The following is a 19134-nucleotide window of genomic DNA, read 5'->3' as shown; positions in this document are numbered from 1 at the left end:
TTTTTATAAGTTAAAGTGGACTTACAGGTTCCTGGGGTTTGGTCTAAGATTGCCTTTATCCTTAGCAAAGTATTAACATCGAGGCGGCTGCGTTCCTAGAGGAAAGTCACTCTGTTTCAAGGATTTGTCAGTGGGCTGTAAGTAGTAAGGAAACTTTATTTTTCTTTTGCCTTTGTTTCCCACATCACTGCTACCTAACTCTATCAACACCATATAGCGTATTGTATCATATAATATCAGCAGACGACCTCTGAACCTACCTCCTCAAATTTAAATTCAGGCTACCCAAACATAAAGGTTGAGCCTCATTTATTTGGATCCAAAGTCAGGTCAACTGTTGTGTTAGCTCACTCCGGATGTACCAGTCAAAAGATGCAGAAAAGAGATCATCAGAGGCATAAAGAATTAGAAAATAATCTATATGCCGATGATATGATAATATATCACACCCTTCACCAACAGTTACCAGGGAGAGGATTTAATGTAAGAGAAAATCCATTTAGAACAGCAACAAACAAGATAAAATACTGAGCAGTGCATTCAACAAGGAATATATGAAATCTGTGGAAATACTAAAATACTGAAAGACACAAATTTGGAGAAGTGGAGAACCATCTCTTGCTCTTGGAAAAGAGGACTCGATGTAATACGTCCATTCATTCCTCCCCGGGGAAATGTATAAATCGAATGCAATTCCAATTAAAATACCAAATTTTTTTCCCCCTAGATCCTAAACAGATACTAAAATTCACACGGAGGAATAAACATGTAAGAACAGCTGGGGAAACGTGAAAAAGACAGGCGGAGCATTCCAGAAACGGGGCAGAGGGAGGTGGTGGGGTGGAGGGGTGGGTGTGCAAGATATTGCCACCTGCTGCCCAGAGCTGGTACTGCAGCCTTTCTGAACAAAGCAAATCCTGTCCCACCTGTATTAAATTAGCTTTTGAACCTTGAGCATGAAGTCTACGAGACAGCTTACTTTTCTTTTCTTGTTTTTTGATTTTGGTTGTTTTTTTTTTCCTTCCACGCCCTCCATCTCCTTCACTGGGGGCCTTTATTCAGTTTGGGATCTTTAGCATTCTTCTGGGCTTCAGAGTCCAAATCCTGTAGCTAGAGCTCGAGGGGATAAGATGAACCGAAAAAACTTTGGCTTGCTCTGGGTTCTCAACATGAGGTCTGAGGAAGTGCAGGCTGGAGGGAGGATGGAGAACGAAAGGGGAGGAAACTGGGTCCTTATTGCCTCAGGTTTTTACAGAGAGTAATTTTTTTAAATCATTGTGGAATGGGTACCCCAAAAATCGTGCTACGGATTATAAAACAGTGGCCTCAGGACATGATAGAAGATGTTTTTCCAAGGGTAGAACGGTAACTCTCATACAAATATAAAATGAACGCATGTCAAGGATTTTATTAACTGCTTAACTAATGAAGAAACCAGTAAGATGCAAAAACTGGTTCAAAGGAGAACCTCGAGTACAGACAGACACACAGGCAGTCAGGAACTTGAACATGAATTTGCCTGTTTGTACAGAACAGGTCACTGCCCCCAGGGGGTCATCACTTGCCTCTTGACTGTACAAGATTTATTTGCATTTTCACGGGCAAGAATTATTCTTATTACTATCCGTTTTCTGCAACCCGAGAGTTGTCAAAGAGCTCAAAGACAAGGAAAGGTGCAGATCCTTCTAGAATCAGATAAGCCCCAGGAGGAAGGGTCCTGTAGACAATCCCTAGTGAAATTAAGTAAGGCCTTCAAGATTTCACAGCTGCTAAGTACCAGATTTGGAATTCGAAATCGAACCTCCATGTCTCGTCTCCTAGGTTGGGGCTTTTCCATGCCAGCGTCAGGTAGCTTTTGGATGGTGAAGGGTGAGATTCAGTGGGCGGTGTGGGCCCATCTTCACTCCATTTAGTTCAAATTCTTGGGTCTCAAGACGGGAGTCCTCCCTCCCTTGAGCATCCATGTTCCAAGGTCTCCAAGGCCTCGATTGGTCATTTGCCGTCTTAAACGTGTCTCCTCCTTGGTGCCCGAGTTCCCCGGGGGGACGGGGTCTGGAGGGGCCAGGAGGCTGGCCTGAGCTCCGGGAGAACGGTGGTTAGAGTCTCAAGGCTCCCACCTTGCCCGTGCCTTGGAACGGAACGGCCCATGAGACCGCAGCGGCCCAGGCCCCAGTCACATCTTCGGTTTGGAAATTACGGGCCGCTGGTACAGCCGGATGATACCTTCATCGTGCAACCGCTTCCAGAGTGTTCTCTCTAACGGGAAGTCATGGTTGATGTAAAAGACGGTTCGTTTCCAGGACTTGTCATAGTAGTGGTCAGAAAAGTGCTCGTGGCCCTCGGTGATGAAGCCATAGGCGCTCACCTACATGAAGGTCGGAGGAGAAATGAGGCCCGAGGTCACTCCCTTCCAGGCTTGTGCTCATGGGCTACATGTTACTGGGGGGCTGGGAGGCACTTCGACCTAGGGGGCCGGGCGCAGGCTCCCTGGTGTACACTTGCACACGTGCGTGCATGCACACTCACACCCCTCCCCCACCCCAGCCATGGTCCCCCGAGGGGCCAGTCCAGGGACCCCCCCCAGCTGCTTCTCCAGCTGCTCCCACCATAGAGTCTCACCTGGTCACAGAGCTGAAGGGCCGTGAGCAGCAGGAGGGCTCCCGTGGTGGGACGGTAGATTCTCCAGTGTTTAGTGTCCAGGGTCTTTGATCTCAGAAACCTGGGAAATAGCCCAGCCCCCTCCCCGCCGTCAGGAGGCACAGGGACGCGAGGCACCCGGCGCCTTCCACACGCGCCGGCCGCTCTGCTCTCACCTGTTCTTTATGTAGCGCATCAAGTCTGGGTGCATCAGCAGGTACCTGTCCATCCGCAAGCTTTCCCGGAAAGCCTCCTGGGGCCGGCGCCTGTGGGTGGCGGTGGTGGTTCACCTTCCCGACGTGGGCCAAGTCAGGGCCAGGGGCATGGCAGGGGGGGCCCCTCTCCAGGTGATCGCTAAGGTGGTCCCCACCAGCCCAGCCCTTCACAGCCGCCCGGGACGCAGCTCGGCGGGGGGAGAGGGAGGGGCGGTGGGTACCTGAACCATGGAAGGCTTTTCACCAGCGTCTGATTCAGAAGCAGCGCTTCCAGCCACTCATAGTCTCGGGTACCCTCCAGGAAGTGCAGGTAGCGGACATCCTGAAGACCAAGGACAGCGGCTCTGGAAGTCCTGCCTTCAGGACCCCGGGCTGGGGGGCACCTGGCTCCAATACCAGCCTGCCCGCTTGCCCTCCGCAGGCCTGTCTGCCCATCCTCCCTGCCCGTGCCCCTCGGATGAACAGAGTCTGTGCCAGCCAGACTCCAGACATGGGACGCCGGGCTCCCTTTCTCCGCTGGTGCTCCCCATTCAGATTGTGTGTGTGGCCAGGCCCGGTCCTCTTTGCTCACCTTCCCCAGGGGCACGTGCAGGAAACCCCGACCGCCCAAGGCAAGCAGGGACTGCGTTATGGAGAAGGCGGTGAAGCCGTAGAAGGACGTCCGGGTACCCACATCCTGTTCGTAGCCCTTAGTGATAGCTCCACTCAGTCTACGGGCAGACAGAGCCACACAGGACAGGCCCCGTGAGTGCACGAGGGAAAGGCGTGGAGGCAGGTGGGGAAGGCAAGGAGATATGGGGAGGCAGCAGGTATAAAGGGAAACTCTCTGGACAGCCCAGGCCTTCCACCTTCTGGACTGGGGCGTAGAACACCCTCCTGGATCTCTCAGTCGGGATGGGGCGCTTTGGGTGGGACCGCTTACCGGAACACATAATCGTGACTGTCTATCTCCTGGCCCATGTGGGAGTTGTTCAGGATGCCCCCGTTGCCCACCACGGCACAGGTGATGCACTGGGAGCTCCCGGGGGGTAGGGCGCCCAGGAGCAGCTGCTGCTGGGGCACCGGAGGGAAGCGTTTCACCACCTTCTGCACCACTGCAACGAGGGGCTCCGCTCAGAGCCCTGGAGGGGTGGGGGGGGCGGCCCACCATCTCTCCCAGCGCCGGAGGGGGCCCCCCAGGGAAGAGGCCGGACCAGAGCCAGAGGCTCAGAGGCTCAGGCTCTGCGGGGCTGGGAGGCAGACTCACGGGAGTGGTTGAGCTCCATGAAGCCAAAGGGCGGTGCGAAGTGCTCCAGGCGCTCCCATTCCCTCTGGTTGAAGTGGCTGGAATCCAGGAAGAGGGTGAGGTTGGCCAGAAAGAGCTTCTGGAGCCAGGGTGACTTGGAGGCCTTGACCTTCACTGAGTCGGGGCAGTTCTACATGCAGGAGGGTGGGTCAGGTAGGCAGAGGCCCAGGAAGGCCATGGCCAGGGGCCGAGCTGGGGGCAGGGCCAGAAAGCGGGCCTCAACGTCCAGAAGGCGCCACCTCTGCGGCCTCTCCCATCATCTTCGGAGGGCCCGCTGGTCCTCCTCGCCCTTGTCCTGGCTGCTGGAGCCCTGAGGGCCCCAGGGGTCCCCGAGGGCCCTTCTTGGGGCTGTAGGGGATGCACCCTGGTGGGTGGAAGGGGGACGGGGCTGCGGGAGAGCCTGGAGCGCTGGCCGGGGCCTGGCTGCAGGTCTGTATGCAAACATACATATTCTGAAGGTTTCCCTCCCGAGGCCGTGGGCCCAGGCTGCTTTTCTTAGGGACGGAAGAGGGGGAAGGCGGGCAAAGCCAAGGCATTCCCACGAATCAGGGTTGGCATCAGGCTGGGGTTCCTCAGCTATGAGTCCTGTCCCTCCTTGCCCCCTCTCAACCCTTGCCCCTTCCCCCGCCCAAGGAGGGCCCCAGAGCAGGTAGATGTCTCTCCCCCTGCTCAGTGACCTTCCAGACCTTCTGGGGGGCTCCCGGGCAGGGCTCCTCTCCCTCACCCCTTCCCACGCTGCCTGGGCTAGGATCTGGGACCTGCCTCCCCCGGCACTTCGAACACTTAAGGAAAGAAGGTAGGGGTCAAAGCAGGGTAGGGTAGGGCACTGTGACAGCGGGGATAAGGCAGAGCCTGAGGGCAGAGCCTGGGAAGTCAGGGAGGTGGTGGGGCTGTCTCCAGGGGGCTCCAGAGCAGGGAGGCCGTGGCCAGACTCACCGACTGTAGGGCCCCCGTGTCAAAGCTATATTGTTCCTCAAAATCCCACTGGGGCTCAGACTTGAAGTTGCTGGCCTGTAGACTTAGCCTTCTCTCTGTGGTGCGGTTCCAGAAGGGAGTGGAGGGTGGCGTGGCCCGGGCTGTCTCCCGGTGGGGGACAACCTCTGTGGTCACTCCTTTCACTGTCCTCCCTGTGGACCCTGCTCCTGGCATGGTCAGCGCCTCGGCCTGACTTTTTGGCACGGGTGTCCTTGCTGTGGTCTGCGCTTTGCCCTGAGTCTTTGGGGGCTCTGTCCCAGTGGCTGTGGGCTCCTTGTTCTGGTCCTGCCTTCCTTTGATGGTCCTGGGGTCCTGACTCCTCAGCGACAGTGTCTGTGCCCCATCAGAGGCCACCGCCCTGTCCCGTGCCTTTGGAGGCAGCGTGTCCTGCATGGGGTCCTTCTTCTCACTGACCTCTGCTCCGGTGTCCTTCTGGGTGGGGTGGGCGGTGGCCTGGGCTGGGGGGGCCTCTGTGCTGTCCTTCTGCACTGACAGCGCCCCCGGGGCCATTGTCCTTCCTCCTGCGGTGATGACCTGCCATGCAGTCTTGTGGAGCAACCCTGGAGACCTCTTCTTGTCCAGCGTGTGCTGATCCCTAGGGACAGACGGAAATCGGGATGAAGGCCAAGGATGGTATCCACAGGTTGTTAGTATTTTTTCTGGTGCCTTGGGTAGACTTCAAACCAGTTTCCGTAAGACACGAAGGCAAGGAGGGCAAGGAGTGTCACCGTCCATACCCCCAGATTAAGCTGCACCTGTTGGCGATGGGTCTAGAAACTTGCCTCTGACCCCTAGAGACCGTGGTGGGCTCGCCCTGGGGAGCAAGTACACTCGGTGGGCACAAGGGAAGGGGCTCTGTCTGGCCAGGGGATGGTCCCAAACAGGTAGGCAGAACCTGATTAGTATCTGCCTTGTAAGTCAGACTGAGGAATTTGGACTTTGTCATTCGTCTTCTTGTCCAGGAGAAGCTACTGGAGAATTTCAGGTCAAAGACAGGGACTGGGACAAGGGTCTGGGGGCACAGGAGCCGAATTCCAGCCCGGCCATGCTTTCTTCTAGCAGTGGGAGAAGACCAGTGCAGGGTCCCTGGTCTGGCTTCTGGCACCCCCGGTTTTTGGCTCCGAGGATTAGATTTCTTTTCTTTTCATTTCCCCCTTTTGCCTGAGGCTGCCAAAAGTATCCCTTCATTTATGCAAATTAGCATTAGGTGTCCCGCTGAGGAAAGTGTGGGGCCTCCCCTGCGCAGGTTTCCCTAGCTGGACTTCAGGGTGGGTTCTCTGTGCTACACAGGTTTTCGGGGGATTCCTGGGAACCGTGGGAAAAAGAACTGTCCTTTCTGGGGAACCATAGCCATCACCCTCGTGGATTTCCAGGTGTCCTTGGCTCCTGCTCCTTTCCCTGACATCCTTGGCCTCCCTGGCTCACCGTGACCCCTCTTGTCCCAAGTAGCTCTCCTTTGTCTGCTTCTACCATTCTTCTTCCGAGCCCTATATTTCAGACTTACTGAGGCTACAGAAAGAGGAGAGAGAACGTGAAATGTGTAGCCAGAGAGACCTGAGCGAGAATCCCTACCACTTTCCAGGTCTTAGCTGGTGTGGCTGGGAGAAATCTTAACCCACCTGCCCCTCGGTTTTCGTATCTATAAAATAGGTTGCTGCCTTTTGCTTCTGCAAGAAGTCTCTGTGAGCATTAACACGGGTGTAGCCTCTGGCACAAAATACGCGCTCAGCCAAACCAGTTCCCGGCTTCTCAGCACTGCCTTGGTGCTCTGCTCCCAGTCACTCATGGTTTGTCCTGTGCAAGGTGGGGGTCTCCTGAGTCTGGTCTCCTCCTTCTCTGGTTGCAGCTTTGACTTACCACCTCCCAACTCCGTGTCCACTAATTTGTTCTTTTATGCGGCAAATATTTATTGAGTGCCTCCTATGTACGGTGGTGTGCTAGTTACTGGGGGTATCTTCCTTCCCCTGATGGAGCCCAGGATGTAAAGGGGACGACAGATCATCATACAGATAGACGTCAAGTTGTCCCCCAGACATGGGCTGGGGAATGGACGAGCATGAAGGAGCCATGGGAGGTAGCCTGACCCAAAGCTCCATCTCCTGGGACAAATGACAGGACTAGAAACCTACAGGCTGCCGAACTGGGCATGTCTGGGGATTGTGTTCATTCAAGGGCAAGGTCAAACTCCTCCCTAAGTCGCAAACTTGGAGGTGGCAGCAATCACACCCAGCAGCCCTTCCCACGAAGCCCGCTACCATATGCCACATCATCACACAGAAGCTTTCGGAAGGCTCTCTGGACCCACCAGGAAATGGATTTAAACAAGCGGAATAGAACAGACTCTGAAATATGTAAGACGTAGAACATCTCATTCAACAGATGTTCAGTGCAACATGCTGTGTGGGTCCCGGGAATGCAGATTTGAATAAGGCACAGACTTCCACCTGCGGAGGACACTGTAGGCATTGCTATTACAGGCTAGAAGATGGAGGAGACGTTCATCACTAGAGAAATACAGGGCAGGCCCTGGGTGGTATGTGCACTAGGCAGATTATCTCTGTTAATCCTTCCTCGTGTAGGGCCTCCCTCCTGCATCAGGCCAGCCCTTGTGGCGGTACCGTATTTCCTGCTTTCTGGGCACCAGAGAAGCACATTCATTCTGGTTTTGCAAGAAGGACGCTCTCTGGCCTGACCTTGAGACAGAGAAGACCTTACTCCTCTGGGAGGTTGTTAGGGAGAAGGCTAGCAGTGGGTCCTTCCTCCTTGGAGCACACGCATTTTTAACTGGCCTCATGTAGCCAATGCCTGCCTCTGTTACCAGGCTCAAAGAAGCCATGTGGAGAGTTATTCCCGCCCAGAGGGGAGAGGAAGGCGGTGACACCGGGCCAGACTGTGACATGGAGAAGCCTGGAAAAACCAATAGCCTTTATTCCTTGTTTTCCATTTTTAACTAAGAAAAAAAAAATGGAGGGAGGGATTTATCATAAGGATAGAAAAAGTCTTGAGGAGCCCAAGCGCAAGATGTGGCTGAGCTTCTAGAAGGGTCTGGAACCTGGAGTCTCTCTCTTAGGCTGCTTTCCACTCTCCACTCCTCAGCCCACATGACGGCGGAGGACGGCCGCCCCAGAACACCTCCTCCCGGGACTCATGACTCTCTGCTCCCAGTTCTTAATTTTTATGGTTCCAGCCCACTTGTGTCCCTTCCTGTGCCTGACCACATGGCAAGTGACACAGGTCCTGGGGTCCACCCTGCGCAGGAGAGGAGGACAGTCTCAAGAGAAAGAGACGGCTATTGGCTCATGAACTGGGTAGACATTGCTGAAGTGTCCATTCTGGAAGGATACCATCCGTGCAGAGTGGAAAACCTGAGATAGTCCTGATCCTATTCATTTTTAAAAATTATTTATTTATTTATTTAAGGGAGAGAGAGAGAGAGCGAGAGAGCGAGAGAGAGCGCACAAGCAGGGGGACCAGGAGACAGAGGGAGAAGCAGACTTCCGTTGAGCAGGGAGCCCAAAGCGGGGCTCGCTCCCAGGCCTCTGGGATCACGACCTGAGCTGAAGGCAGACGCTTCATCGACGGAGCCAGCCAGGCGCCCCAATCCGGAACATTCTTGAGGGATCTGGGCCACCTTATGTTGGTGCTGTGAAGCTTGAGTACCGTGAGACTCACTCTTCTCCCCTTCAATGGCACAAGAGAGCTGAAGCTTCAAGCCAGAGGCACGACAAAGGCCCAGGCGTTAGCTCAGAGAGCAAACAGCTCTTGTTACCCACCTGTGAACCTCGGAATCGCCTCCCCCTGCATTTCCCACCCCCAAACCACAAGAGGCCTCTAGAAATTTCCCTTCCAAAGTGTAAACACCTCGGCACGGCTGTGATCGGGGAGATGGCACGGCAGGGTGGGCTTCTCCACGAGACGTCTCAGACATATGGCCCAGAGAGCTGGCCGTCCGCCTCGTGGCCACGCCAGCCCCAGGGAACGGAGCACCCCGAGCTCCTCTCTACAGTCCCTCCCAGAGGCAGAAGGCACTAGGTCCCTGGCGGGTTACCGATGACTCCTTTACATTTTACAGGGAGTCGCAGCAATGACCCAGGTATTGACAAAATTATGTAATTAAGTTTCATTTCATTTCCCTATAATTAAATACAGCTATGATTGCTAGGAATGTGGGTGTCTATGTAGGCATTTCCTTATGCTCATGCATGGTATTTACTGAATGCTCAAATTCCTTCTGTCTGTGTGGTGGGTGCCCTGCATTTGCCTTGTCCAGACCTTGGGCGATCCTGGGTTTGAACAGCATGAGTAAGGCCAGGGTGGGGTAAAGGGGGGAGCCTGTTTTCTATTAAGGGTTCAGAGCGACCGATAAGTCATGCTTGGATCTCATCCAAGCAAAACAACAACTCAGTATCAAAGTCTGATCTATTTGGGAAGTAAAAATAGAAAATGTTGCACTTTAAAAATAAATTTATCATTAGCAGGGTTTACCTGGCTCTGTGCAATAAAGGAAATGGATACAAAAGATTAATTATCTGGCATCCTCTTCCCTCTTAAGTCTGAATTACCCACCACCACGGGGGACCAGGAAGCGAAGAAAGGGCAAAAGGCTCAACGTTTATTTATACTTGAAGCCATGAAAAACTATGGGCAAGAGAGCAGAGTTTTCCCACGAATATGGCAGAGATGACCCTTGAATACTGTGTGGATTAGGGGCACTGACCCACACACTGTCGAAAATCTGCGCATGACTCTTGGCTCCCCAGAACTTGACTACTAATAGCCCAGTGTTGGCCAGAATCCTTACCAATAGCATAAACAAGTCAACACATATTTTGTACGTCATATGTATTATGTACATAGATATTTTTAAAGATTTTACTTAACTATTTGACAGAGAGACACAGCGAGAGAGGGAACACAGGGGGAGAGAGAGAGAAACAGGCTTCCTGGTGAGAAGGGAACCCAACATGGGGCTCAATCCCAGGATCCTGGGATCATGACCCAAGCCAAAGGCAGATGCTTAACAAAAGAGCCACCCAGGCAACCCTATTATGTACATATTCTTACAATAAAGTCAGCTAGAGAAAGGACAATATCACTCAGAAAACTGTAAGGAAGAGAAGATACATGTACACTACTGTACTGTAAAAAATCCATATATAAACAGACCCCCATGGTTCAAACCATGTTGTTCAGTGCTCAGTTGTATCTACTGGAAATAATACAGGGAGTGTTGAAGGTGTCTCACCCACGGAAGAGGTCATCCCAACTGAAACTGACCAATACCACCCCAAATCCGAGGCCATTGATAAAACCAGTAGGAATAGAAGATTATTTTATCAAGGAAAAGACAAGAGCTCAAAAGACCTCCTTGACGATCTCGCAATTCCACTTCTAGATATTTACCCTAAGAGGGGCCCCTGGGTGGCTCAGCAGGTTAAGCTGCTGCCTTTGGCTCAGGTCATAATCTCAGGGTCCTGGGATCGAGCCCCACATTAGGCTCTCTGCTCAGTGGGGAGCCTGCTTCCCCTCTCTCTCCGCCTGCCTCTCTGCCTGCTTGTGATCTCTGTCTGTCAAATAAATAAATAAAATCTTTAGATATTTATCCGAAGAAAATGAAAACACTAATCTGAAAAGACATGCACACCCCTGTGTTCGCTGCAGTGTTATTTACAATGGCCAAGACATGGAAAGCAGCCCAAGGGTCCAGTGACAGATGAATGGAGAAATATATATGTATATGTATATATATATTATATCCATTCATATATATATAAAATGGAATACTGCTCAGCCATAAGAAAGAATGAGGTCTTGCCATTTGCAGCAACATGGGTGGGCATAGAGGGTATTAGATTAAGTAAAATGAGCCAGACAAAGACAAGTACCATAGGATTTCACAATCTCAAAAACAGATAAAAATGAAACAGAACAGAAACAGACTCACAGTTACAGAGAGTAGAATGGTGATTGCCAGAACAGAGGTGGTGGGGGAGGACGGGCAAAACGGGAAGTACAGTGTCCCGGTAATAAAATAAGTAAGACATGGGGATGTAAAGTACAAGCCTTGGGAACATAGTCCATAATATTCTGACAATTTCATATGGTGACAAGTGGAAACTAGCCTGATTGTGAGCATTTCATAATATATATAAACATCAAGTCATTCTTGTGCACCTAAAATGGATAGACAATATTGTATATCTGTTATTCTTCAATAAAATCCAAAAACCAAAAACCCTTTGATTTCCTAAATAATTCCGGGCTCTGATGTTCAGTGGAACAGATGATAGAAGAGGCTCCAGGCAGGTGTACCTGCTCTGTGATGAGTGGCTGGTCACAGTCACGCCTCCACTCGCGTCCTCACGACCCGGACCCCCTCCCCGCAGTCCCCACAATCAGCTTTCCTCATCGCTCGCTCATTTTATCCGGGGCATGCTTGCCTCTTCGGGGTTACACATCTGGTTCCTCATCCTTGGCTTCCGTTATGCCTCTCCTGGAAAGGGGAACAAACCCTAGGCTCCCCAGCACTGCCTTTCCTCACCCCCAGCAGAGGCCCCTCCTTGATGGGCGGCTCTCACCCCCAGTGCCCGCCTTCGTGGTCAGCCCAGCCTGGGGCGGCCGAAACTCCGTTGGTGTCCACATAGCTCTTTAGGGGCTCTGGTCTTATCTGAAATGGAAACCAGTCATTCCATTATCCCCCCACCCCACCCCAAACTCTGCAGTATCTTATCCCCAGGAAATACTGAAACTTTTTGCATGATTTACATTTTAGAACTTTAGATGGGTCCACAAGTTGCTTCCATCACTAAAATTGTACTTTGCCTTAATGAGCCTTAATTATTTTTGTAGGCTGGGAAAAAAAAATACAGAAATCTGTATTCTGTTGTTACTCCAAATGTTCTTTTTTCAAATCAAAGCCAATTCTCTTATTTGTTTAGCTTCTGGCCAATTAAATCCTAATGGAGAACAATATAAAATGGGAACAGAAGAGGAAACGCCTCTAAGCCACTGTTCCTAGTGCTTTAGGAACTGGATCCAATTTCCAAAGCTCTCCCCTAACAGAAGGGCCCAGAGCATTCCCTGAGATCCTGTTCACTGAAGTAACTGTGGCCCGGGAAATGGGAAGCTGGTTTAAAATTTGGACGTGCTCCCTCCCTATGATACATGAATAACACACAGCTCTCTCCAGACCCCCTGGGGTAAGTCTTGAGAGTTTAGGAAAGTAGGGACGACCTTGAACAGGGTGGTGGTGGGTGGGACCCAGGTAACAGGGGAAGAAAGTGTTTTCAACAAAACAGTGGCAGGTATATAGAGGTCCAGAATCACAGATACGAGGCGAGACCCTGTGATCCAGTGGCTGGAAACTCTCCCCGCGAACCTAGATTGTTCAAAGTGGGGTCAGTTTTCATCACCCGGACCTGGTACCTGGCTTAGCTCTTTTGCGGCTAATCACACCTGCAAATACAATTTGTTTCAGGGGTAAGCCCGAGTTCCGGGGACATTTTTATCCTGGCGTGTTTGACATAGTGACCTTGGGGGAAAATAAGACTCCTCCCCTTCCCCAGCCCTCCGCCCGCCCGAGAGGAAGGAGAAGAGCGAGGGGGTCCAGTGGGCAGCTACCCCTGCCGTCCGTTGGGGCCGGAAGCTCTCCCCAAGAAACAGCCAAACCCCACAAGTGGGGTGGCTTTTAATAACTTCTGGACCAGGCTCCCTGAGGCCACAGGGCAGCACGATCAGCCCGTCCCCCACGAGGAGGCGGGAGGGTGGCCACCCACCGTGCTGTGGCTGTTACCTACCCAAGACTCAACCTCTGGAACTCTGGCTGTTCTCATGTGTTGAACTTGAGTCTGACACAAAACTAACTTCTTGGCACTTGGCAAAGGGGCGGTGGCACACATGGGGTGCGGGAAGGAGCCTGCGTGAGTTCCAGCCCGGTCACTAACCAGCCAGCTGTGTGACCTTGGGCAAGTCACAGAACGCTTAGAGCCCTTGTTTTCTTATCTATTAGATGGGAACCTTTTTTTTTTTTTTAAGATTTTATTTATTTATTTGACAGAGAGAGAAAGCATGAGAACACAAGCAGGGAGAGCAGCAGGCAGAGGGGGAAGCAGGCTCCCCGCTGAGCAGGGCGCCTAACACAGGGCTCGATCCCAGGACTCTGGGATAATGACGAGCTGAAGGCAGATGCTTAACGACTGAACCACCCAGGCGACCACCCAGATGGGACTCTTTAAAAAAAAAAAATTATTTATTTATTTATTTGACAGAGAGAGAGACAGCGAGAGAGGAAACACAGCAGGGGGAGCAAGAGAGGGAGAAGTGGGTTTCCCGCTGAGCAGGGGGCCTGATGCGGGGCTCGATCCCAGAACCCTGGGACCATGACCTCAGCTGAAGGCAGACGCTTCACCTACTATGCCACCCAGGCGTCCCCCCTGAGATGGGACTCTTCATACCAGTCTCACAATACCGTTGTGAGGACTTCATGGTGTATAAAAGCCACTTGGAAAAATACCATGTTACACAGATGGGTCGGGTGCTAACACGTAGACAGACAGTGACCATCAGGGTCCCCCATCCGCTCCCCTTTAGGTTCACGTTTCCAGAGATTGAAGCCGCAAAGGGCGATAGGCGTCAAGGCCATGGGTAAATGACACTTCATTCACAGCACTAAACCACTTAATTGAGAAGTCAAGAGGTGGCAGGTAGGCATGTGACTTAGAAATAGGATGGTGTGGGGCGCCTGGGTGGCTCAGTCGGTTAAGCGTCTGGCTCCGGCTCAGGTCATGATCCTGCCGGAGCCTCCCTGCCCAGGGCTCCTATCGTAAACCATTGCAGGTTTACTCTTTGGTCGACAAGCATTGAAAAAACACCACCGTGTCTGGGACCAGCTCAGAATACTGCGGGAAGAGACAAATAGGCCAGTCCCTACCCATAGGAAAAGCACTGTCTAGCAGGAAACAAACTTCGGTTCAGGGCAACGCGTTATGATGGGTGCGATACAGGAAGGGGGGACAGTGACTGCTCGCCCAGGGCATGGTTGGGAGCCGGACTCCGGAGCTGGCTGGTCTGGGTTTGAACTTAACTGACCAAGGTGACCTTGGATAATTTGCCTAACCTCTCTTATTTGGAAAAGAGGGTGTTGTTAACAACAATATTTACCCCAAAGCCTTGATATGTGGTCGCTAATCAGGGGTTTTGGAGACCAGTGCCTGGCATGCCAAGCCCTCTAGAGTCAAGAGTTTCATTAGTCACCAAGCTCTCACGCCCGCACACGCCCGCCAGTTCCCGTGTCTACACTGCTGCTCCCGCGCTTCCTCGGTGGTCAATCTTCCTACGGGCTGAAATGTCACACCGCCTTCAGGTGCTCTACAAACACCACCGTCTCCAGGATGTTCTCCGTACCCTGCCCCCTGGGGCTGAAATGACTCTTTTCATTTTGCTCTCATAGCGCCTGTGACTTAACTGTGGGGACTTCTCACGACTCCTAACACCCCGCACCGTCTCTGGTTCTGTCTCCGTCTCTCTGCTCCGTTAGACTTTGAGGCTCTGGAGAGTCATCCTGTCCGAGGGAGGGAAAAGCATGGATTTTGGAGCCCAAATCCCCCGGGGTTCACATCTCCAGTTTGCGACTTCCTGGCTGGGTGGAATTAGGCTTAACTTTTTTTTTTTTTTTAAGATTGTATTTTTTTAATGTCATCTCCACCCTCACCACAGGGCCTGAACTCACAACCCTGGGATCAAAAGCCGTAGGCTCCACCTACCCAGCAAGCCCGGTGCCCCCAGGCTTAATATTTTGAGCTTCATATCCTTCATTTGTGTAAAAGAATAAAAATGCTAATCTTGGGCGACAATTGTGAGGACCAGAAATAACCCACAGAAAGCTTCTGAACATAGGTTAGGGTGTGCGGACATCTCCAGCTCTGAAATGATAATCTTGTCATAAACAAGGAAATACCTCGGTAACAATGACCTTCAGAAACCACAGATAACAGGGCACCTGGGGGGCTCAGTTGGTTAAGTGACTGCCTTCCGCTCAGGTCGTGGTCCTGGAGTCCCCAGACCAAGTCCTGCATCAGGCTCCCTGCTCAGCAGGGAGTCTGCTTCTCCCTCTGACCCTCCCTGCTGTCAAACTCACTCTCTCAAATAAATTAAAAAAAAAATTTTTTTAAAGGAACCACTGATTGGGGCGCCTGGGTGGCTCAGTGGGTTAAAGCCTCTGCCTTTGGTTTGGGTCATGATTCCAGGGTCCCAGGATGGAGCCCCATATCGGGCTCTCTGCTCAGCAGGGAGCCTGCTTCCTTCTTCCTTCTCTGCCTCTCTGCCTACTGTGATCTCTGTATGTCAAATAAATAAATAAAATCTTAAAAAAAAAAAAAAAGAAAAAAAGAAAAGAAACCACTGATCCACATTTGGGTTGGCGTTTTACAACTCTATTTTATCTGATTTTATTTTCCCCAGGCTGCACCGTGGGGAGAGGTGCCTCAGCTCCCCCTGCCCGCCCCCCGCCCACACCCCCAACCACCTCCCGTCTCTAACTGCACACTTGTCTCTCCCTCCCACCCCTCTCCTTCATCAAAATGTGTCCTGATTTTCCACTTCTTCCTTCCCTCCCACCCCAGGTCCTCTTCACCTTGTATTTCAAAGGCTAAAACCACCTGTGAGGGCACCTGTCAGCCTCAGTCCCTCCCTTCATCGCAGGATAATCTCCTTGCGAAGTCCTGTCCCTTGGTCGCCACTATGGGTCAGCCCAAAGCGGTGACTCACTCCTCCTTCTAATCTATCTTGCTCCCTTCGGACAGACTAACCATCGCACATTACCATTTTCAGGAGGTCGCCTCCCTGCCTAAAAGCCTCCTGACGTCTACCCTCACCCCCGCCCTTCTGGAATGCCCTTCCCCTGCTCCTGAGAGGGAGCCCCTCATTTCTGCAAGGCGTGTTGGTCCACGGCTCAGCCAAGAGGACACAGGCGATCCCGCCTCTCTGCTTGTGCTTTTCTCCCCACATGCCTTATCCGAGACCCATCTTCTCATGGAAGCTTCCAGTAGACACACCTCCTTCCCTCCTGGGACCTCTGCTCTCAAGGTGCTCACTCTGTCACTTGGTTTGTGGCTTAGTTATGGAGACGGTTTACTGAGACGTCTCAGTGGATTACCTTCTCCCTCACGTCTAACGCCTTGGGCAGTTCAATAACTTTATAGTCCTATTTCATGATTAAAACTCAGTCTAGGGGCACTTGAGTGGCTCGCTCAGTGGTTAAAGCATCTGCCTTCGGCCCTGGTCATGATCCCAGGGTCCTGGGATGGAGTCCTGCGCCCGGCTCTCTGCTTAGCAGGGGGCCTGCTTCTCTCTCTTTGCTCCCCCTGCTTGTGTTCCCTCTCTGGCTGTCTCTGTCAAATAAATAAATAAAATCTTAACAACAACAAAAAAAATTCAGTCTAAAAAAGTTACAGCAAAGATTGAAAAAAAAAAAAAAAACGAAAAAAAAAAACCCCTAAATTCAGTCTCATCCATTTTAAAGCTCCAGGTGTCCTATTGGTTCAGAGCTCTTTCCCCCACACCCCCAGATCAGAGCGAAGACCCAAGGCGTGGGGGGTGGGGCAGGAGGGGTGGGGGAGGTGGAGGAGCTGGAGGGAGGGGGCCAGAATCCGGGTCAGCCACAGCGAGGATCTTCCCTTGCTTTTGAAGGCCTAGCTCTTCTGTGGACTCGCACACCTGTTGTTCTAACCTTCTCAAAGGGTTATCTGAGGGCGCCTGTGTGGCTCAGTCGTTAACCGTCTGCCTTCAGCTCAGGTCATAGTCCCAGGGTCCTGGGATCGAGCCCCACATCAGACTCCCTGCTCCGCAGGAAGCCTACTTCCCCTCTCCCATTTCCCGTGCTTGTGCTCCCTCTCTCGCTGTGTGTCTCTCCGTCAAATAAATAAATAAAATCCTTAAAAAAATATAAAAGGGGTGATCGATGGTATCTGTTGGCATTTGCTGCCAATGTACCCGTTGCCTCGGCCGCTCCAGTCTTAGAAATTTGCCCTCTCACATACCTATGTGTGTGAAGAGCCAGAGGCAACCCAATAGGGTCAACCCAAGGGTCAACTGATAGAGATTGGCTAAGTAAACTCGTATCCTTGCCATGCCCCGTGAGTAAAATGGGAGTAGATTTGTACACGTCAACACGGAAGGATGTCGGTGGCATAGTATCGATTTAAAAAGCCAGCCCATGGAACAACGTGTGTGGTGCGAAACCTACCTACCTGCCTATGTATCCACTTATCTACCCACCTATCCATTTATCCATCTGTGGTCAGGGCTTGGGTAACATAAGGTAAAAAGCACAAGCTATAGAAGCAGAATACCAGGTTTTGAATCCTGGCCATGCGACTTCCTAGCGGGGTGACCTTGGGCGGTTCACTCTCTGTATCTCTGTAAATTCATAACCATCAGAATTAATTAATGGTACATAAGGCATGTTGAATATAAGTGTTGCCTACAATGATGTAATAATTATAGGTACACCAAAGAAGCAAGTGTGGCCAGTCCTTAAGAGTGGGTAGACATGGGGGTGTGATGGGAGACCCTCACTTCTTGCTTGGATTTTTCTAAACATTATGAGAGCATGTATTACTTTCAAATTTTAAGAACAGTGAAATAAAGTCATTCCCCCCAAAAAACTAGTCTGGAAAGAAAAAAAGGTCTTCTGCTGCTGGAGATGTGTTGATGCTCTAAGAAAATTGATCTACAAGGTCCTTCTGAAGGATGAACTTGGAGCCCAGAAGTAAGCTAAGCGGGAGGTCTCAAAGTTTCCCACCAGGTCTTCAAGGAGAATGAGATTTGGAAGTGAAGGGTAACCACGGTGTAAATCTTTTGCTTTAGGACACCGCGAATGGCAGGAGTGGCACGTGAGAACTATCCCCAAAGCCCCTATTGTTACTCACAATCCCAGAGGGGGACGTCGTCTCCCATCTGTGCCTTCTGGAGACCCAAACCCATCGCTGGCCAGCTCCTGCCCACGTTTCCCCTTGACATGGACACCTTGGTTTCCCCACTCCTGCCACCTGTGTGTTCCCTACGTGCCCCCTTGGATCTCCCTTGCCAGGGGTCTTTGACAACATTCCTGCTTCCTGACACCTCGTGTGGACGCGGCAGCATCTCGGGGCTCCCAGGGCTTCCCTGGGCTAGAGTCCTTTAATGTGCTTCCAATAGATTATGAGGAATTTGGGAAGGGTCAGAGCCTTACCTGGAAGGTTTTGTGTTGGGCTCCTTCATAAAGGAGGGCAGCAGGAAGAGGAAAACCACCAACACGGCCAAAAGCAAGAGCCACTGGGCGGCATGGTCCAGACGACTGATTCGAGGCAGACAGGTCCTCATGGCGTTGGGTCAGGCACCGCCAGAAGGTTCTGCATATCCTGGAGCTCTGATGGGGCCCGCAGCTGGTTTGAGCGCTGAAGCCTCCTGGTCACGGAGTGCACACCTCTTGTTTTAACAATGAGCCACTCGGGTAAACACTGAGTTTATCAGCATCTGCCAGGGGAAGGAGGAGCTGCCGTCCCTGCTTTGCAAGGGCTTATAGGCTGACGTGGCTTGAAGGAAAAGAAACTCCTTTTGTTCAAACAAGTTTACTTTCCTGTTCTTGGTCTCAGGAGCCAATTTCTGCATGTAGAGCTTTATGAGAAACACGTACGCATTATAGGGAACCTCACTTTTATCAGGTTCCAAACCCCTGGGGACCCTGAGCAGCTGCACGGGCTGGAAGACCCCTGCACGGCCTCCGTGTGCCACATGACCTTTACGAGAAAAGCACAGGGAATCTGTTTAGCTTGGAGAGCCCTCTAGCAATAGTCCCTCAAGGAACATTGTGCCACCAAAGACTAGAGCTATGAGGACAGCTCATTTCCAAGGCGTTCCAGAGTCCCGGCTCTCAATCCTGGGATACATACAGGAAATACTCGGGAAACTTTCCTACACCTCAGTGTCCAGGTTGCATAGAAACCAACAAAGCCAGGATCTCCGGTACTGGCTGTTTTTCTGGCA

At 51.8% G+C, this 19134-nt stretch overlaps 1 protein-coding gene across 2 annotated transcripts; it reads right to left on the bottom strand.

Moving 5' to 3' along the window:
* Positions 1 to 472: 472 nt before the first annotated feature.
* ST6GALNAC1 (ST6 N-acetylgalactosaminide alpha-2,6-sialyltransferase 1) lies at positions 473 to 19004 on the bottom strand. 2 transcript variants are annotated; one of them, XM_047709069.1, is made up of 9 exons: positions 18341 to 19004; positions 5074 to 5707; positions 4099 to 4267; positions 3775 to 3946; positions 3424 to 3562; positions 3074 to 3174; positions 2814 to 2903; positions 2620 to 2719; positions 473 to 2365 (listed from the first exon to the last, which is right to left on the bottom strand). In XM_047709069.1, the coding sequence occupies exons 1-9, from the start codon at positions 18469 to 18471 to the stop codon at positions 2174 to 2176; spliced, it is 1728 nt and encodes a 575-aa protein (XP_047565025.1). In that variant the 5' UTR covers positions 18472 to 19004; the 3' UTR covers positions 473 to 2173. The 2 variants fall into 2 exon arrangements, with proteins under 2 accessions (XP_047565025.1, XP_047565026.1); XM_047709070.1 differs by lacking the exon at positions 18341 to 19004 and adding an exon at positions 14272 to 15135.
* Positions 19005 to 19134: the final 130 nt, after the last annotated feature.

This window comes from Lutra lutra, chromosome 16 (assembly GCF_902655055.1).
Source record: "Lutra lutra chromosome 16, mLutLut1.2, whole genome shotgun sequence".
In the NCBI taxonomy this organism is placed as follows: Eukaryota; Metazoa; Chordata; class Mammalia; order Carnivora; family Mustelidae; genus Lutra; species Lutra lutra.
The sequence above is the reverse complement of the archived record's forward strand: the minus strand, read 5'-3'. Positions and strand labels throughout refer to the sequence as shown.